The sequence below is a fragment of the Oncorhynchus masou genome, chromosome 10, assembly GCF_036934945.1.
Source record: "Oncorhynchus masou masou isolate Uvic2021 chromosome 10, UVic_Omas_1.1, whole genome shotgun sequence".
Taxonomy (NCBI): Eukaryota; Metazoa; Chordata; class Actinopteri; order Salmoniformes; family Salmonidae; genus Oncorhynchus; species Oncorhynchus masou.
The window spans coordinates 54018594-54041484 of record NC_088221.1 but is presented as its reverse complement, the minus strand read 5'-3'; the positions used below and the strand labels follow the sequence as shown (position 1 = coordinate 54041484).

At 44.1% G+C, this 22891-nt stretch overlaps 1 protein-coding gene across 1 annotated transcript in view; it reads left to right on the top strand.

The window, feature by feature from the left end:
• The window catches only part of als2a (alsin Rho guanine nucleotide exchange factor ALS2 a), a 98656-nt gene extending 76163 nt beyond the window's left edge, over positions 1–22493 (top strand). Inside the window, exons 29-33 of the mRNA XM_064977010.1 lie at positions 7473–7553; positions 8486–8662; positions 18225–18270; positions 18849–18910; positions 22066–22493. Coding sequence (XP_064833082.1) covers positions 7473–7553; positions 8486–8662; positions 18225–18270; positions 18849–18910; positions 22066–22219 — 520 coding nt within the window. The 3' untranslated portion in view covers positions 22220–22493. The remainder of the gene's footprint in view (positions 1–7472; positions 7554–8485; positions 8663–18224; positions 18271–18848; positions 18911–22065) is intronic.
• The last annotated feature ends 398 nt before the right edge of the window (positions 22494–22891 follow it).

Here is a 22891-nt window from a genome sequence, read left to right as displayed (position 1 = left end):
AGATACTACAGGTACAGGACACTAGATACTACAGGTACAGACACTAGATACTACAGGTACAGGACACTAGATACTACAGGTACAGGACACTAGATACTACAGGTACAGGACACTAGATACTACAGGTACAGGACACTAGATACTACAGGTACAGGACACTAGATACTACAGGTACAGGACACTAGATACTACAGGTACAGGACACTAGATACTACAGGTACAGGACACTAGATGTAGAGATACTACAGGTACAGGACACTAGATACTACAGGTACACTAGAGGACACTAGATACTACAGGTACAGGACACTAGATACTACAGGTACAGGACACTAGATACTACAGGTACAGGACACTAGATGTAGAGATACTACAGACACTAGATACTACAGGTACAGGACACTAGATACTACAGGTACAGGACACTAGATACTACAGGTACAGGACACTAGATACTACAGGTACAGGACACTAGATACTACAGGTACAGGACACTAGATACTACAGGTACAGGACACTAGATACTACAGGTACAGGACACTAGATACTACAGGTACAGGACACTAGATGTAGACACTAGATACTACAGGTACAGGACACTAGATACTACAGGTACAGGACACTAGATACTACAGGTACAGGACACTAGATACTACAGGTACAGGACACTAGATACTACAGGTACAGGACACTAGATACTACAGGTACAGGACACTAGATACTACAGGTACAGGACACTAGATACTACAGGTACAGGACACTAGATACTACAGGTACAGGACACTAGATACTACAGGTACAGGACACTAGATACTACAGGTACAGGACACTAGATACTACAGGTACAGGACACTAGATACTACAGGTACAGGACACTAGATACTACAGGTACAGGACACTAGATGTACTACAGGTACAGGACACTAGATACTACAGGTACAGGACACTAGATACTACAGGTACAGGACACTAGATACTACAGGTACAGGACACTAGATACTACAGGTACAGGACACTAGATACTACAGGTACAGGACACTAGATACTACAGGTACAGGACACTAGATGACTACAGGTACAGGACACTAGATACTACAGGTACAGGACACTAGATACTACAGGTACAGGACACTAGATACTACAGGTACAGGACACTAGATACTACAGGTACAGGACACTAGATACTACAGGTACAGGACACTAGATACTACAGGTACAGGACACTAGATACTACAGGTACAGGACACTAGATACTACAGGTACAGGACACTAGATGTACAGGTACAGGACACTAGATACTACAGGTACAGGACACTAGGTACAGGACACTAGATACTACAGGTACAGGACACTAGATACTACAGGTACAGGACACTAGATGATACTACAGGTACAGGACACTAGATACTACAGGTACAGGACACTAGATACTACAGGTACAGGACACTAGATACTACAGGTACAGGACACTAGATACTACAGGTACAGGACACTAGATACTACAGGTACAGGACACTAGATACTACAGGTACAGGACACTAGATACTACAGGTACAGGACACTAGATACTACAGGTACAGGACACTAGATACTAGGTACAGGACACTAGATACTACAGGTACAGGACACTAGATACTACAGGTACAGGACACTAGATACTACAGGTACAGGACACTAGATACTACAGGTACAGGACACTAGATACTACAGGTACAGGACACTAGATACTACAGGTACAGGACACTAGATACTACAGGTACAGGACACTAGATACTACAGGTACAGGACACTAGATACAGGACACACTAGATACTACAGGTACAGGACACTAGATACTACAGGTACAGGACACTAGATACTACAGGTACAGGACACTAGATACTACAGGTACAGGACACTAGATACTACAGGTACAGGACACTAGATACTACAGGTACAGGACACTAGATACTACAGGTACAGACACTAGATACTACAGGTACAGGACACTAGATACTACAGGTACAGGACACTAGATACTACAGGTACAGGACACTAGATACTACAGGTACAGGACACTAGATACTACAGGTACAGGACACTAGATACTACAGGTACAGGACACTAGATACTACAGGTACAGGACACTAGATACTACAGGTACAGGACACTAGATACTACAGGTACAGGACACTAGATACTACAGGTACAGGACACTAGATACTACAGGTACAGGACACTAGATGTAGAGATACTACAGGTACAGGACACTAGATACTACAGGTACAGGACACTAGATACTACAGGTACAGGACACTAGATACAGGACACTAGATACTACAGGTACAGGACACTAGATACTACAGGTACAGGACACTAGATACTACAGGTACAGGACACTAGATACACTAGATACTACAGGTACAGGACACTAGATACTACTAGATGTAGCCACTAGATACTACAGGTACAGGACACTAGATACTACAGGTACAGGACACTAGATACTACAGGTACAGGTACAGGACACTAGATACTACAGGTACAGGACACTAGATGTAGGACACTAGATACTACAGGTACAGGACACTAGATACTACAGGTACAGGACACTAGATGTAGAGATACTACAGGTACATGACACTAGATACTACAGGTACAGGACACTAGATACTACAGGTACAGGACACTAGATACTACAGGTACAGGACACTAGATGTAGAGATACTACAGGTACAGGACACTAGATACTACAGGTACAGGACACTAGATACTACAGGTACAGGACACTAGATACTACAGGTACAGGACACTAGATACTACAGGTACAGGACACTAGATACTACAGGTACAGGACACTAGATACTACAGGTACAGGACACTAGATACTACAGGTACAGGACACTAGATACTACAGGTACAGGACACTAGATACTACAGGTACAGGACACTAGATACTACAGGTACAGGACACTAGATACTACAGGTACAGGACACTAGATACTACAGGTACAGGACACTAGATACTACAGGTACAGGACACTAGATACTACAGGTACAGACACTACTACAGGTACAGGACACTAGATACTACAGGTACAGGACACTAGATGGTACAGGACACTAGATACTACAGGTACAGGACACTAGATACTACAGGTACAGAGATACTACAGGTACAGGACACTAGATACTACAGGTACAGGACACTAGATACTACAGGTACAGGACACTAGATACTACAGGTACAGGACACTAGATACTACAGGTACAGGACACTAGATACTACAGGTACAGGACACTAGATACTACAGGTACAGGACACTAGATACTACAGGTACAGGACTACAGGTACATGACACTAGATACTACAGGTACAGGACACTAGATACTACAGGTACAGGACACTAGATACTACAGGTACAGGACACTAGATACTACAGGTACAGGACACTAGATACTACAGGTACAGGACACTAGATGGTACAGGTACAGGACACTAGATACTACAGGTACAGGACACTAGATACTACAGGTACAGGACACTAGATACTACAGGTACAGGACACTAGATACTACAGGTACAGGACACTAGATACTACAGGTACAGGACACTAGATACTACAGGTACAGGACACTAGATACTACAGGTACAGGACACTAGATACACTAGATACAGGTACAGGACACTAGATACTACAGGTACAGGACACTAGATACTACAGGTACAGGACACTAGATGTAGAGATACTACAGGTACAGGACACTAGATACTACAGGTACAGGACACTAGATACTACAGGTACAGGACACTAGATACTACAGGTACAGGACACTAGATACTACAGGTACAGGACACTAGATACTACAGGTACAGGACACTAGATACTACAGGTACAGGACACTAGATGTAGAGATACTACAGGTACAGGACACTAGATGTAGAGATACTAGATACAGGTACAGGACACTAGATACTACAGGTACAGGACACTAGATGTAGAGATACTACAGGTACAGGACACTAGATACTACAGGTACAGGACACTAGATGTAGAGATACTACAGGTACAGGACACTAGATACTACAGGTACAGGACACTAGATGGTACAGGACACTAGATACTACAGGTACAGGACACTAGATACTACAGGTACAGGACACTAGATACTACAGGTACAGGACACTAGATGTAGAGATACTACAGGTACAGGACACTAGATACTACAGGTACAGGACACTAGATACTACAGGTACAGGACACTAGATACTACAGGTACAGGACACTAGATACTACAGGTACAGGACACTAGATGTAGAGATACTACAGGTACATGACACTAGATACTACAGGTACATGACACTAGATACTACAGGTACAGGACACTAGATACTACAGGTACAGGACACTAGATACTACAGGTACAGGACACTAGATGTAGAGATACTACAGGTACAGGACACTAGATACTACAGGTACAGGACACTAGATACTACAGGTACAGGACACTCGATACTACAGGTACAGGACACTAGATACTACAGGTACAGGACACTAGATACTACAGGTACAGGACACTAGATACTACAGGTACAGGACACTAGATACTACAGGTACAGGACACTAGATACTACAGGTACAGGACACTAGATGTAGAGATACTACAGGTACAGTACACTAGATACTACAGGTACAGGACACTAGATACTACAGGTACAGGACACTAGATACTACAGGTATAGGACACTAGATGTAGAGATACTACAGGTACAGGACACTAGATGTAGAGATACTACAGGTACAGGACACTAGATACTACAGGTACAGGACACTAGATGTAGAGATACTACAGGTACAGTACACTAGATACTACAGGTACAGGACACTAGATACTACAGGTACAGGACACTAGATACTACAGGTACAGGACACTAGATGTAGAGATACTACAGGTACAGGACACTAGATACTACAGGTACAGGACACTAGATACTACAGGTACAGGACACTAGATACTACAGGTACAGGACACTAGATACAGGACACTATACTACAGGTACAGGACACTAGATACTACAGGTACAGGACACTAGATACTACAGGTACAGGACACTAGATACTACAGGTACAGGACACTAGATACTACAGGTACAGGACACTAGATGTAGAGATACTACAGGTACAGGACACTAGATACTACAGGTACAGGACACTAGATACTACAGGTACAGGATACTAGATACTACAGGTACAGTACACTAGATGTAGAGATACTACAGGTACAGGACACTAGATACTACAGGTACAGGACACTAGATGTAGAGATACTACAGGTACAGGACACTAGATACTACAGGTACAGTACACTAGATACTACAGGTACAGGACACTAGATACAGGACACTAGATACTACAGGTACAGGACACTAGATACTACAGGTACAGGACACTAGATGTAGAGATACTACAGGTACAGGACACTAGATGTAGAGATACTACAGGTACAGGACACTAGATACTACAGGTACAGGACACTAGATACAGGACACTAGATACTACAGGTACAGTACACTAGATACTACAGGTACAGGACACTAGATACAGGACACTAGATACTACAGGTACAGGACACTAGATACTACAGGTACAGGACACTAGATACTACAGGTACAGGACACTAGATGTAGAGATACTACAGGTACAGGACACTAGATGTAGAGATACTACAGGTACAGTACTCTAGATACTACAGGTACAGGACACTAGATACAGGACACTAGATACTACAGGTACAGGACACTAGATACTACAGGTACAGGACACTAGATGTAGAGATACTACAGGTACAGGACACTAGATACTACAGGTACAGTACACTAGATACTACAGGTACAGGACACTAGATACAGGACACTAGATACTACAGGTACAGGACACTAGATACTACAGGTACATTACACTAGATGTAGAGATACTACAGGTACAGGACACTAGATACTACAGGTACAGGACACTAGATACTACAGGTACAGGACACTAGATGTAGAGATACTACAGGTACAGGACACTAGATACTACAGGTACAGTACACTAGATACTACAGGTACAGGACACTAGATACAGGACACTAGATACTACAGGTACAGGACACTAGATACTACAGGTACAGGACACTAGATACTACAGGTACAGGACACTAGATGTAGAGATACTACAGGTACAGGACACTAGATGTAGAGATACTACAGGTACAGGACACTAGATACTACAGGTACAGGACACTAGATACAGGACACTAGATACTACAGGTACAGTACACTAGATACTACAGGTACAGGACACTAGATACAGGACACTAGATACTACAGGTACAGGACACTAGATACTACAGGTACAGGACACTAGATACTACAGGTACAGGACACTAGATGTAGAGATACTACAGGTACAGGACACTAGATGTAGAGATACTACAGGTACAGTACACTAGATACTACAGGTACAGGACACTAGATACAGGACACTAGATACTACAGGTACAGGACACTAGATACTACAGGTACAGGACACTAGATGTAGAGATACTACAGGTACAGGACACTAGATACTACAGGTACAGTACACTAGATACTACAGGTACAGGACACTAGATACAGGACACTAGATACTACAGGTACAGGACACTAGATACTACAGGTACATTACACTAGATGTAGAGATACTACAGGTACAGGACACTAGATACTACAGGTACAGGACACTAGATACTACAGGTACAGGACACTAGATGTAGAGATACTACAGGTACAGGACACTAGATGTAGAGATACTACAGGTACAGGACACTAGATACTACATTGTCACTATGAGGATTTTCATTCTCCCGAGCCAAACCGGACCAGGCCGAGCCAAACCGAACCAGGCCAAGCCAAACCGAACCAGGCCAAGCCAAACCAAGGTGTACTGAACTGGCCTGGTTGGTTCCACATCCACCGTAGCAGCTGGATCCGTGCTGAAGAAGGACAATGTGAAATTGAAGCCACCCTAGGCAGCACTGTTTTGTTTTGGATGATGCTGTAGGGTGAAAAGGGTATATCTGTTGTCTAATTACAGGGATATGTTCCACAACACTTGAGTGAGATGTTCTCCCCTCATCCTCTCTGTTGTCCAGGTTTCTATCTCCCCTCATCCTCGCTGTGTTGTCTAGGTTTCTGTCTCCCCTCATCCTCTCTGTGTTGTCCAGGTTTCTGTCTCCCCTCATCCTCTCTCTGTTGTCCAGGTTTCTGTCTCCCCTCATCCTCTCTGTTGTCCAGGTTTCTGTCTCCCCTCATCCTCTCGGTGTTGTCCAGGTTTCTGTCTCCCCTCATCCTCTCTGTTGTCCAGGTTTCTGTCTCCCCTCATCCTCTCGGTGTTGTCCAGGTTTCTGTCTCCCCTCATCCTCTCGGTGTTGTCCAGATTTCTGTCTCACCTCATCCTGTCTGTGTTGTCCAGGTTTCTGTTCCCTAACCTCCCTGACGAGGGAGGTGTTATTCACGCTGACCACAAAGGATCTTCAGAAACAGACCAGCATGGGTGAGTCTACACTTTATACAGTGCCCTCTACAGTCCCAGTCATGGTACTGCAATCCAATATGATAGACGTTATATTACTGTATATAGTGTATGGCTTGTCAGATGAGTCTGCCTTGGTCAGATGAGTCTGCCTTGGTCAGATGAGTCTGCCTTGGTCAGATGAGTCTGCCTTGGTCAGATGAGTCTGCCTTGGTCAGATGAGTCTGCCTTGGTCAGATGAGTCTGCCTTGGTCAGATGAGTCTGCCTTGGTCAGATGAGTCTGCCTTGGTCAGATGAGTCTGCCTTGGTCAGTCAGCTTCCTGTATTCAGACTTTTTACTTCTGTATATTAATATAATATAATTAGTCCCCTTCCTCTGTGAATCCCTCCTTTCCACCGTCTGTCTGTCTGTGTCTATCTGTCTATCTGTCTACCTGTCTCTGTCTGTCTGTTTGCGTGTCTCTGTCTGTCTGTTTGCGTGTTTCTGTCTGTCTGTTTGCGTGTCTCTGTCTGTCTCTCTGCGTGTCTCTGTCTGTCTGTCTGTCTATCTGTCTACCTGTCTCTGTCTGTCTGTTTGCGTGTCTCTGTCTGTCTGTTTGCGTGTCTCTGTCTGTCTGTTTGCGTGTCTCTGTCTGTCTGTTTGCGTGTCTCTGTCTGTCTGTTTGCGTGTCTGTCTGTCTGTCTGTCTGCGTGTCTCTGTCTGTCTGTCTGCGTGTCTCTGTGTCTCTGTCTGTCTGTCTGTCTGTCTGTCTGCGTGTCTCTGTCTGTCTGTCTGTCTGTCTGCGTGTCTCTGTCTGTCTGCGTGTCTCTGTCTGTCTGTGTGTCTCTGTCTGTCTGTGTGTCTCTGTCTGTCTGTGTGTCTCTGTTTGTCTGTCTGTGTGTGTCTGTCTGTGTCTGTCTGTCTGTCTGTCTGCGTTGTGTGTCACACCCTACCTCCTGTCCTTTATGGTAGCTTGGTGGTGAGTAGCTCCACTCTCCTACTACCAGTCCTGCTGCCCAGGCTGTACCCTCCTCTGTTCACCCTGTATGCCCTGGACAAGGAGAGAGAGGAGGAGGTGTACTGGGACTGTGTCCTGAGGCTCAACAAACAGCCTGACCTGGGCCTGCTGGCCTTCCTGGGGGTCCTACAGTAAGTTACATCCGGAGGACACACTAGGCTTGGGGCTTGGGGCGGTATACCATATATATCGGGGTATTTGGAAACAGGATGTTTTTTCAATTTCGTTGAAACTATTTATCTGAAGTTTTTCAATACATTTTAATATTTGTGTATGCTTTTTAAGTTAATACCCGGAGTCAACTTGTGCAATACATGATTTATTTTCATTTTTTATTTCACCTTTATTTAACAAGGTTGGCCAGTTCAGAACAAGTTCTCATTTACAACTGTGACCTGGCCAAGATTAAGCAAAACAGCGTGACACAAACTGAGTTACACATGGAATAAACAAACATAGTCAATAATACAGTAGAAAAAGTCTATATACAGTGTGTGCAAATGAGGTAGGATAAGATAAGTAAGGCAATAAATAGACCATGGTGGTGAAGGAGATAAAGCAGATTACTTTCTTCATGTCACCTTTCACATTCTTTCACATTATGAAGTTTACCGTAGTTCGCCAGAACAGTTACATTTACATTTGGAAAGTATTTAGACCCCTTGACTTTTTGCACATTTTGTTACATTAGAGCCTTATTCTAAAACGGATTGAATTGTTTTTTCCCTCATCAATCTAAACACAATACCCCATAATGACATCACAATACCCCATAATGACATCACAATACCCCATAATGACATTACAATACCCCATAATGACATCACAATGCCCCATAATGACAACACAATACCCCATAATGACATCCAATACATAATGCCCATAATGACAACACAATGCCCCATAATGGCATCACAATACCCCATAATGACATCACAATGCCCCATAATGACAACACAATGCCCCATAATGACAAAGCAAAAACAGGTTTTTAGACATTTTTGCACATAAATAAAAAATACTGAAATATAACATTTATATAAACATTCAGAACCTTTACTCAGTACTTTGTTGAAGCACATTTGGCAGCGATTACAGCCTCGAGTCTTCTTGGGTTTGACCCCATTCGCTACAAGCTTTATATAAACATTCAGTGTGCTTAGGGTCGTTGTCCTGGTGAACACACCCCATTCAGGTCCTGGGATTCCTTTGTTCCATTCTACATCACCACAGCATGACGCTGCCAGGTGAACCTTCACCCCAGTCTGAGGTCCTGAGTTCTCCACAGAGGAACTCTGGAGCTCTGTCAGACTGACCATCGGGTTCTTGGTCACCTCCCTGAGGCCCTTCTCTCCTGATTGTTCAGTTTGGCCTGGACTGCTCTAGGATGTGTCTCGTGGAATATTTCTGATTCAAAGGAAAGAGACTTTTAGATTTCTTCAAATATTCATACTTTAATATCGATTAATTATTGCAATAATGAAGCTGGTCGACCCCCCCCCCCCCCTCCAGAGAGCTCAAACAAGCACCACTCTTTTTAGTCCTCCTGAGTCCCTGTGACAAAGAATCAAATCAAATTTATTTATATAGCCCTTCTTACATCAGCTGTACAGAAACCCATCCTAAAACCCCAAACAGCAAGGTGTAGAAGCACGGTGGCTAGGAAAAACTCCCCTAGAAAGGCCAAAACCTAGGAAGAAACCTAGAGAGGAACCAGGCTATGTGGGGTGGCCAGTCCTCTTCTGGCTGTGCCGGGTGGAGATTACAACAGAACATGGCCAAGATGTTCAAATGTTCATAAATGACCAGCATGGTCAAATAATAATAATCACAGGCAGAACAGTTGAAACTGGAGCAGCAGCACGGCCAGGTGGACTGGGGACAGCAAGGAGTCATCATGTCAGGTAGTCCTGGGGCATGGTGCTGTGCTGGGAAGAGAACAGATATGTAATATCATACAAGGGTACTTTGTGCTGTCACGCAACAGACAGCAAGATGTACATGGTGCCAAATGTGCCAAATTACTACTTCGTTATCCAGAAATACCAACTAGGTCCTTTCCTCAAAATGATAAAGCCCAGTGTTCACTCTGCGATGTGGGAGAAATAAACTGGAGGGCCTGGCAGACAGGCCAACACTTCAGTCTTTAGGTTTTATCACCATCGCCTCAATCAACTGTCAGCATTAAGCCTCAGATGTGAAAGTGCTTTATTTAACCAGGTAAATTGACTGAGAACTCGTTCTCTTAACAGCAACGACTTGGGGAATAGTTACAGGAGAGAGGAGGGGGGGATAAATGAGACAATTGTAAGGTGGGGATGATTAGGTGATGGTATGAGGGACAGCGTGGGAATTTAGCCAGGACACCGGGGTTAACACCCCTACTCTTACGATAAGTTCCATGGGGTCTTTAGTGACCACAGAGAGTCAGGACACCCGTTTAACATCCCATCTGAAGACAGCATCCAACACAGGGCAATATCCCTAATCACTGCCCTGGGGCATTGGGATATTTATTTAGACCAGAGGAAAGAGTGCTTCCTACTGGCCCTCCAACACCACTTCCAGCAGTTGGGGTGGTATGCGCGTTATGTTCAGAAATCCACAGGCTCGAGCGGTCACGACATCGCAGACGAAAATTCCAAATAGTATCCGTAAAGTTTGTAAAAACATGTCAAACCTTTTTTATAATCAATCCTCAGGTTGTTTTTACAACATATAATCTATAATATATCAACCGGACTGTAGCTGCTTCAATAGGAGAGAGAAAATGTCTGCTCCAAGCTGTTGCGCATGCAAAACTCTGCTTCACCCAGCCATCCAATGACGCGATGTGATTTTTCTCGCTCATTTTTCAACATAAAAGCCTGAAACTATGTCTAAAGACTGTTCACAACATAGGGAAGCCATAGGAAAAGGAATCTGGTTGATATCCCTTTAAATGGAGTGAAGGCAGGCTATGGAACAGAGAGGTTTCAGGAAAAACAGCACTTCCTGGTTGGATTTTCCTCAGGTTTTCGGCTGCAATATCAGTTCTGTTTTACTCACAGACAATATTTGGACAGTTTTGGAAAGAGTGTTTTCTATCCTATTCTGACTGACAATTATATGCATATTCTAGATTCTGGGTCTCAGAAATAGGCAGTTTCATTTGGGTACATTTTTCATCCAAACATCAAAATACTGCCGCCTACACTCAACAGGTTAAGAATGATGGAGGCCACTCTGTTCTTGGGGACCTTCAATGCTGCAGAAATGTTATGGTACCCTTCCCCAGATCCTGTGTCTGAACTCTACGGACCATGACCTCATGGTTTGGTTTTTGCTCTGTCAACTGTGGGACCTAATATACACAGGTGTGTGCCTTTCTAAATCATGTCCAATCAATTTAATTTACCACAGGTGGACTCCAATCAAGTTGTAGAAACATCTCAAGGATGATCAATGGAAACAGGATGCACCTGAGCTCAATCATAGCAAAGGGTCTGAATTCTTTCCGAATACATTTTAGTCATAAACTCTTATCCAGAGCGACTTACAATTAGTGCGTTCCTCTACAGATAGATAGGTGAGACAACAATACATCACAATCGTATTATCAATACATCGTGTTATCAATACATCACAAAAGTTATCAACAAAGTCAGTGCTAGTAGAAAAACAAATTGAGTGCCGTCCGCTTTACCTCCGGAGATAATTATCTTCAGTAATCGTCACAGCCGTTACCACGACGACCATTCCCCTTCAAGCCGTTACCACGACGACCATTCCCCCTCAAGCCGTTACCACGACGACCATTCCCCCTCAAGCCGATACCACGACGGCTCTCAAGGAACCACACTGGACTTTGTGCAAACTGGAAACCACATATCCTGAGGCTTTCATTTATTTGTAGTTTGGGACTGTGATAAATTAAATCTGAGGAAAACTATTGTTACAAGGCCCTCCCCCGCCCTCAGATCATGCCTCTGTCCTGCTCCTCCTTTCCCATAGGAAGAAACTCAAAGAGGAAGTACCTGTGGTAAGGACAGTTAAAAGCTGGTCTGACCAATTGGAATCCATGTTTCAAGATTGTTTTGATCACGCGGACTGGGATATGTTCCGGGTTGCCTCTGAGAATAACAACATTCATGTATACATTGATACGGTGACTGAGTTCATCAGGAAGTGGATGTTGTTCCCACCGTGACTATTAAAACAAAACCAAAAACTGTGGATAGACGGCAGCATTCGCACAAAACTGAAACGGAGAACCACCGCATTTAACCATGGCAAGGTGACTGGGAATATGGCAGAATAGAAACCGTGTAGTTATTCCCTCCGCAAGGTAGAAACAGGCAAAACGTCAGTATAGATATAGATATAGTGGAGTCGCAACGGGTCAGACACATGGCGTATTCTACTGGTCAAAAGGTTTAGAACATCTAGTCATACAAGGTTTTTTTTCTTTATTTTTACTATTTTCTACATCGTAGAAGACATCAAAACTGTTCTATCATTCAGCCTACAGTAGCAGCCAATCGGTGGTTTTCAATGTTTTCAATGTAACATTCCATGAGAAACAAACATGCAGGGCTTTGATATTAACCTGTTTATCCACTGAAAATGTTGTTGTTTTATGCAAGAAAACAGTTTACAAAATAAAAATGTATTTTTATTCCAATACCAATATTACAGAGAATCAGACAAATTATGCCACTCTCTGCCTATTGGCTACTGAGCTTATTCAAGCCTGTCTCAAAATAAAACACTGCCACTTTAAGACAAAAAAAATTTCTTTGCCTGACTCACTTTTCAAAGATGTCTAGAAATGTACACATTGTGTGCTCTTGTAGGGATCAATCACTCCCCCATTGTTGACTACAAATAATATATTACTGGGATAATAACTCAATAACTAGTACAGGATATGAACAAATGTTAACGCTTGGCTACATCTCAAAACAAGCTCTTCTACTCACGGCCGCTTATGCTGTAAACACAGTCCAGTTCAAAGTGAATGGCACAGATCCATATATGGGGCGACAGGGTAGCCTAGTGGTTAGAGTGGTGAGGCGATAGGGTAGCCTAGTGGTTAGAATGGAGGGGCGACAGGGTAGCCTCGTGGTTAGAGTGGAGGGGCGGTGACAGGGTAGCCTAGTGGTTAGAGTGTGGAGGCGACAGGGTAGCCTAGTGGTTAGAGTGGAGGGGCGACAGGGTAGCCTAGTGGTTAGAGTGGAGGGGCGACAGGGTAGCCTAGTGGTTAGAGCGTTGGACTAGTAACCGGAAGGTTGCAAGTTCAAATCCCCAAGCTGACACGGTACAAATCTGTCGTTCTGCCCCTGAGCAGTTAACCCACTGTTCCTAGGCCGTCATTGAAAATAAGAATTTGTTCTTAACTGACTTGCCTAGTAAAATAAAGGTAAAATTAAAAATATGGCAATGGGCTATTTGCATATAGGCCTACTGTAGCTCTGATTGGTTATGCCGCACCGTCTGTGTGGAGTACGGGCTGAGTTCAATAGAATCCTACTCCGATGTCTACAGCAAAATCTTTGGCATAGTTCGTTTTGTTCTGGTATGTTGCATTGAAAGTGGATAACATTGCATCACATTTCCCACAGTAAAGGGAAACACTGACACTAACAGGGAAAACTCTAGGAAGTTGAGTGAAATTCAACCTCATGCTCCATGGGCTGATGTTTATTCTGGGCACGGAGTTACTGCACGCCCGCACACGCACGCAGTTTAGAGGCATCATTTTGCCCAACCCCAACACACACGTACACAAGCGCATGCTCACATACACACTCACACACCGTCTGACAGCTGTATCAGCAGCAGACGGATAGTAAACCAACACATTATTACATGCGCCGACAGAGATGGCCGCCTCGCTTCACGTTCCTAGGAAACTATGCAGTTTTTTGTTTTTTTACGTGTTATTTCTTACATTAGTACCCCAGGTCATCTTAGGTTTCATTACATACAGCCTGAGAAGAACTACTGTATATAAGATCAGCGTCAACTCACCATCAGTACGACCAAGAATATGTTTTTCGCGACGCGGATCCTGTGTTCTGCCTTACAAACAGGACAACGGAATGGATCGCATGCAGCGACCCCAAAAAACGACTCCGAAAAAGAGGGAAACGTAGCGGTCTTCTGGTCAGACTACGGAGACGGGCACATCGTGCCCCACTTCCTAGCATTCTTCTTGCCAATGTCCAGTCTCTTGACAACAAGGTTGATGAAATCCGAGCAAGGGTTGCATTCCAGAGGGACATCAGAGACTGTAACGTTCTGTGCTTCACGGAAACATGGCTCACTGGAGAGACGCTATCCGATGCGGTGCAGCCAACGGGTTTCTCCACGCATTGCGCCGACAGAAACAAACACCTTTCTGGTAAGAAGAGGGGTGGGGGTGTATGCCTTATGGCGAACGAGGCATGGTGCGATGAAAGAAACATACAGGAACTCAAATCCTTCTGTTCACCTGATTTAGAATTCCTCACAATCAAATGTAGACCGCATTATCTACCAAGAGAATTCTCTTCGATTATAATCACAGCCGTATATATCCCCCCCCAAGCAGACACATCGATGGCTCTGAACGAACTTTATTTAACTCTTTGCAAACTGGAGACCATTTATCCGGAGGCTGCATTCATCGTTGTTGGGGATTTTAACAAGGCTAATCTGAAAACAAGACTCCCTAAATTTTATCAGCATATCGATTGCGCAACCAGGGGCGGAAAAACCTTGGATCACTGTTACTCTAACTTCCGCGACGCATATAAGGCCCTGCCCCGCCCCCTTTCGGAAAAGCTGACCACGACTCCATTTTGCTGATACCTGCCTACAGACAAAAGCTAAAAAAGAAGCTCCCACGCTGAGGTCTGTCCAACGCTGGTCCGACCAAGCTGACTCCACACTCCAAGACTGCTTCCATCACGTGGACTGGGACATGTTTCGTATTGCATCAAATAACAACATTGACGAATACGCTGATTCGGTGTGCGAGTTCATTAGAACGTGCGTTGAAGATGTCGTTCCCATAGCAACGATTAAAACATTCCCTAACCAGAAACCTTGGATTGATGGCAGCATTCGTGTGAAACTGAAAGCGCGAACCACTGCTTTCAATCAGGGCAAGGTGTCTGGTAACATGACTGAATACAAACAATGCAGCTATTCCCTCCGTAAGGCTATCAAACAAGCTAAGCGTCAGTACAGAGACAAAGTAGAATCCCAATTCAACGGCTCAGACACAAGAGGCATGTGGCAGGGTCTACAGTCAATCACGGACTACAGGAAGAAATCCAGCCCAGTCACGGACCAGGATGTCTTGCTCCCAGGCAGACTAAATAACTTTTTTGCCCGCTTTGAGGTCAATACAGTGCCACTGACACGGCCTGCAACGGAAAAATGCGGTCTCTCCTTCACTGCAGCCGAGGTGAGTAAAACATTTAAACGTGTTAACCCTCGCAAGGCTGCAGGCCCAGACGACATCCCCTGCCGCGCCCTCAGAGCATGCGCAGACCAGCTGGCTGGTGTGTTTACGGACATATTCAATCAATCCCTATACCAGTCTGCTGTTCCCACATGCTTCAAGAGGGCCACCACCACTACCTGACACCCTAGACCCACTCCAATTTGCTTACCGCTCAAATAGGTCCACAGACGATGCAATCTCAACCACACTGCACACCCTAACCCATCTGGACAAGAGGAATACCTATGTGAGAATGCTGTTCATCAACTACAGTTCGGCATTCAACACCATAGTACCCTCCAAGCTCGTCATCAAGCTCGAGACCCTAGGTCTCGACCCCGCCCTGTGCAACTGGGTACTGGACTTCCTGACGGGCCGCCCCCAGGTGGTGAGGGTAGGTAACAACATCTCCTCCCCGCTGATCCTCAACACTGGGGCCCCACAAGGGTGCGTTCTGAGCCCTCTCCTGTACTCCCTGTTCACCCACGACTGCGTGGCCACGCACGCCTCCAACTCAATCATCAAGTTTGCGGACGACACAACAGTGGTAGGCTTCATTACCAACAACAACGAGACGGCCTACAGGGAGGAGGTGAGGGCCCTCGGAGTGTGGTGTCAGGAAAATAACCTCACACTCAACGTCAACAAAACTAAGGAGATGATTGTGGACTTCAGGAAACAGCAGAGGGAACACCCCACTATCCACATCGATGGAACAGTAGTGGAGAGAGTAGCAAGTTGTAAGTTCCTCGGCATACACATCACAGACAAACTGAATTGGTCCACTCACACAGACAGCATCGTGAAGAAGGCGCAGCAGCGCCTCTTCAACCTCAGGAGGCTGAAGAAATTCGACTTGTCACCAAAAGCACTCACAAACTTCTACAGATGCACAATCGAGAGCATCCTGGCGGGCTGTATCACCGCCTGGTACGGCAACTGCTCCGCCCTCAACCGTAAGGCTCTCCAGAGGGTAGTGAGGTCTGCACAACGCATCATCGGGGGCAAACTACCTGCCCTCCAGGACACCTACACCACCCGATGTTACAGGAAGGCCATAAAGATCATCAAGGACATCTACCACCCGAGCCACTGCCTGTTCACCCCGCTATCATCCAGAAGGCGAGGTCAGTACAGGTGCATCAAAGCTGGGACCGAGAGACTGAAAAACAGCTTCTATCTCAAGGCCATCAGACTGTTAAACAGCCACCACTAACATTGAGTGGCTGCTGCCTACACACTGACACTGACTCAACTCCAGCCACTTTAATAATGGGAATTGATGGGAAATGATGTAAATATATCACTAGCCACTTTAAACAATGCTACCTTATTTAATGTTACTTACCCTACATTATTCATCTCATATGCATACGTATATACTGTACTCTATATCATCGACTGCATCCTTATGTAATACATGTATCACTAGCCACTTTAACTATGCCACTTTGTTTACATACTCATCTCACATGTATATACTGTACTCGATACCATCTACTGTATCTTGCCTATGCTGCTCTGTACCATCACTCATTCATATATCCTTATGTACATATTCTTTATCCCCTTACACTGTGTATAAGACAGTAGATTAGGAATTGTTAGTTAGATTACTTGTTGGTTATTACTGCATTGTCGGAACTAGAAGCACAAGCATTTCGCTACACTCGCATTAACATCTGCTAACCATGTGTATGTGACAAATAAAATTTGATTTGATTTGATCACAGTGTCTCGTTAAAGCGGAATTCTTCTCTGTACACTGATCAGTGCAGTATCTGATCTTTTGTACCTTTTTATGGTTAAAAACTTCTCTCTGTGATTATTAATGTCAACCCTCTGATTATTAATGTCGACTCTGTGATTATTAATGTCGGCCCTCTGTGATTATTAATGTCGACCCTCTGTGATTATTAATGTCGACCCTCTGTGATTATTAATGTCGACCCTCTGTGATTATTAATGTCGACCCTCTGTGATTATTAATGTCGACCCTCTGTGATTATTAATGTCGACCCTCTGTGATTATTAATGTCGACCCTCTGTGATTATTAATGTCGACTCTGTGATTATTAATGTCGACTCTGTGATTATTAATGTCGACCCTCTGTGATTATTAATGTCGACCCTCTGTGATTATTAATGTCGACCCTCTGTGATTATTAATGTCGACCCTCTGTGATTATTAATGTCGACCCTCTGTGATTACCTCTCAGGAAGTTCTGGCCGGTCTCCGTCTCCGTGTTGGGAGAGAAGCAGCAGGTGGGCTCCAGATCTCTACTCTCTTCTTCTTATGTGACAGGTCTTTCCTGCTTCTCTCCAGTCTTTTGAAACATCTCTTAGAATCCATCTCGCTTTTACCTAATATGTAACTCTTTCTGTACTATGTAGCCTTTGTCCTCATGCAGTTCATCCCCTTTAGCTCTTCTAGGAAATCTGTGACCTTTGATCTCCCGAGGTAGCTTGGCTCTCCCGAGGTAGCTTGGCTCTCATGAGGTAGCTTGGCTCTCCCGAGGTAGCTTGGCTCTCCCGAGGTAGCTTGGCTCTCCCGAGGTAGCTTGGCTCTCCCGAGGTAGCTTGGCTCTCCCGAGGTAGCTTGGCTCTCATGAGGTAGCTTGGCTCTCCCGAGGTAGCTTGAGCCCCCCGGGGCAGCTTGATTTCATGAGATTAATATCAAACAAACCTTGTTACGGTATTACTACAGGGGATGTTATAGTACCCTATTTTCCCCCAGAGACTTTTCCTCCTCTTGATATTTCATGTCCTGTACCCCTTTCCATCAATGTCGTCCACTTGATAAATATCTGTTACTCAAACCTCTGATATATTTCTGCGATCAGGTCCTTCCCAGCACCAAAAATGCTTGCTTTGCTTCTGCAGTGGAGACTTTACAACAGATCAGGTAAGGGATGCTCCATTGTCGTATATATTACTGTGTCATATCCCTCAGGCAACCTCCCAAATGGACCCTCGTTCCCTTTATAGGTGACTGCTTTTGATCCGGGGTCCATTTGGGAGGCTTGAATTATGTATAAGTATTTTCTCTCTTTCATTGGCCCAACCAGTGCTCCCAGCACATTGGCTAACCAGGGCTATCTGCATTGTGTCCCACCACCCGCCAACCCCTCTTTATGCTACTGCTACTCTCTGTTCATCATATACAGTGGGGCAAAAAGGTATTTAGTCAGCCACCAATTGTGCAAGTTCTCCTACTTATAAAGATGAGAGAGGCCTGTAATTTTCATCATAGGTACACTTCAACTATGACAGACAAAATGAGGGAAAAAAATCCAGAAAATCACATTGTAGGATTTTTAATGAATTTATTTGCAAATTATGGTGAAAAATAAGTATTTGGTCAATAACAAAAGTTTATCTCAATACTTTGTTATATACCCTTTGTTGGCAATGACAGAGGTCAAATGTTTTCTGTAATTCTTCACAAGGTTTTCACACACTGCTGCTGGTATTTTGGCCCATTCCTCCATGCAGATCTCCTCTAGAGCAGTGATGTTTTGTGGCTGTTGCTGGGCAACACGGACTTTCAACTCCCCCCAAAGATTTTCTATGGGGTTGAGATCTGGAGCCTGGCTAGGCCACTCCAGGACCTTGAAATGCTTCTTACGAAGCCACTCCTTCGTGTTACTGATGGTAGGCTTTGTTACTTTGGTCCCAGCTCTCTGCAGGTCATTCACTAGGTCCCCCCGTGTGGTTCTGGGATTTTTGCTCACCGTTCTTGTGATCATTTTGACCCCACGGGGTGAGATCTTGCGTGGAGCCCCAGATCGAGGGAGATTATCAGTGGTCTTGAATGTCTTCCATTTCCTAATAATTGCTCCCACCGTTGATTTCTTCAAACCAAGCTGCTTACCTATTGCAGATTCAGTCTTCCCAGCCTGGTGCAGGTCTACAATTTTGTTTCTGGTGTCCTTTGACAGCTCTTTGGTCTTGGCCGTAGTGGAGTTTGGAGTGTGACTGTTTGAGGTTGTGGACAGGTGTCTTTTATACTGATAACAGGTGCAATTAATACAGGTAACGAGTGGAGGACAGAGGAGCCTCTTAAAGAAGAAGTTACTGGTTGTGAGAGCCAGAAATCTTGCTTGTTAGTAGGTGACCAAATACTTATTTATTTATGTCTGTCTTTCTCATCTTTTTAAGTGGGAGAACTTGCACACATGGTGGCTGACTAAATACTTTTTTGCCCCACTATGCGCCTTTCATACTTGAAATATAATCAAGTGTTTGTTGGAACAAATTGGAGCTGGTGATAAATACTACAAGTTACTTATTATCTCTATACCATCTACTGCATCTTGATGTAATGTATCACTAGCCACTTTAAACAATGCCACTTTATATAATGTTTACATACCCTACATTACTCATCTCATATGTGTATACTGTACTCTATACCATCTACTGCATCTTGATGTAATGTATCACTAGCCACTTTAAACAATACCACTTTATATAATGTTTACATACTCTACATTACTCATCTCATATGTAAATACTGTACTCTATACCATCTACTGCATCTTGATGTAATGTATCACTAGCCACTTTAAACAATGCCACTTTATATAATGTTTACATACCCTACATTACTCATCTCATATGTAAATACTGTACTCTATACCATCTACTGCATCTTGATGTAATGTATCACTAGCCACTTTAAACAATACCACTTTATATAATGTTTACATACCCTGTCTGTATGTCCCTACTCTTATTTTCAAATGTTTTTGTTGTTTTATTTCTTTATTTTTACCCAGACACACTTTCTCCGCACTATTGGTTCGAGTCTGTAAGTAGGCATTTCACTGTCAGGTCTACTACACCTGTTGTATTCAGCATTTCACTGTCAGGTCTACTACACCTGTTGTATTCAGCATTTCACTGTGAGGTCTACTACACCTGTTGTATTCAGCATTTCACTGTAAGGTCTACTACACCTGTTGTATTCAGCATTTCACTGTAAGGTCTACTACACCTGTTGTATTCAGCATTTCACTGTAAGGTCTACTACACCTGTTGTATTCAGCATTTCACTGTAAGGTCTACACCTGTTGAATTCAGCATTTCACTGTGAGGTCTACTACACCTGTTGTATTCAGCATTTCACTGTAAGGTCTACTACACCTGTTGTATTCAGCATTTCACTGTAAGGTCTACTACACCTGTTGTATTCAGGTCTACTACACCTGTTGTATTCAGGTCTACTACACCTGTTGTATTCAGCATTTCACTGTGAGGTCTACTACAGCTGTTGTATTCAGCATTTCACTGTGAGGTCTACTACACCTGTTGTATTCAGGTCTACTACACCTGTTGTATTCAGGTCTACTACACCTGTTGTATTCAGCATTTCACTGTGAGGTCTACTACAGCTGTTGTATTCAGCATTTCACTGTAAGGTCTACACCTGTTGTATTCAGCATTTCACTGTGAGGTCTACACCTGTTGTATTCAGCATTTCACTGTAAGGTCTACTACACCTGTTGTATTCAGCATTTCACTGTAAGGTCTACTACACCTGTTGTATTCAGCATTTCACTGTAAGGTCTACTACACCTGTTGTATTCAGGTCTACTACACCTGTTTTATTCAGCATTTCACTGTAAGGTCTACTACACCTGTTGTATTCAGCATTTCACTGTAAGGTCTACTACACCTGTTGTATTCAGGTCTACTACACCTGTTGTATTCAGCATTTCACTGTGAGGTCTACTACACCTGTTGTATTCAGCATTTCACTGTGAGGTCTACTACACCTGTTGTATTCAGCATTTCACTGTAAGGTCTACTACACCTGTTGTATTCAGCATTTCACTGTGAGGTCTACTACACCTGTTGTATTCAGCATTTCACTGTGAGGTCTACTACACCTGTTGTATTCAGCATTTCACTGTAAGGTCTACACCTGTTGTATTCAGCATTTCACTGTAAGGTCTACTACACCTGTTGTATTCAGCATTTCACTGTGAGGTCTACTACACCTGTTGTATTCAGCACACGTGACAAATAAACTTTGATTTGTGTGTGTTCTCGCAGCACCGCCTTCACCCCGTCAGACAAGCTGCAGGTGATCCAGCATACCTTTGAGGAGCTGACCCAGGAAGTACAAGCCCTGCTCGAGGGGAACTTCCTGTTGTCCATGGATGACCTCTTACCTCTGTTTCTCTACGTGGTGCTTAGAGCACGGTAAGGAGGCATTACTACTGAGGACAGGAGGCATTACTACCATTACTACTGAGGGCAGGAGGCATTACTACCATTACTACTGAGGGCAGGAGGCATTACTACCATTACTACTGAGGGCAGGAGGCATTACTACCATTACTACTGAGGGCAGGAGGCATTACTACCATTACTACTGAGGGCAGGAGGCATTACTACCATTACTACTGAGGGCAGGAGGCATTACTACCATTACTACTGAGGACAGGAGGCATTACTACCATTACTACTGAGGGCAGGAGGCATTACTACTGAGGGCAGGAGGCATTACTACTGAGGGCAGGAGGCATTACTACTGAGGGCAGGAGGCATTACTACCATTACTACTGAGGACAGGAGGCATTACTACTGAGGGCAGGAGGCATTACTACCATTACTACTGAGGGCAGGAGGCATTACTACCATTACTACTGAGGACAGGAGGCATTACTACCATTACTACTGAGGGCAGGAGGCATTACTACTGAGGACAGGAGGCATTACTACTGAGGACAGGAGGCATTACTACTGAGGGCAGGAGGCATTACTACTGAGGGCAGGAGGCATTAATACCATTACTACTGAGGGCAGGAGGCATTACTACCATTACTACTGAGGGCAGGAGGCATTACTACCATTACTACTGAGGGCAGGAGGCATT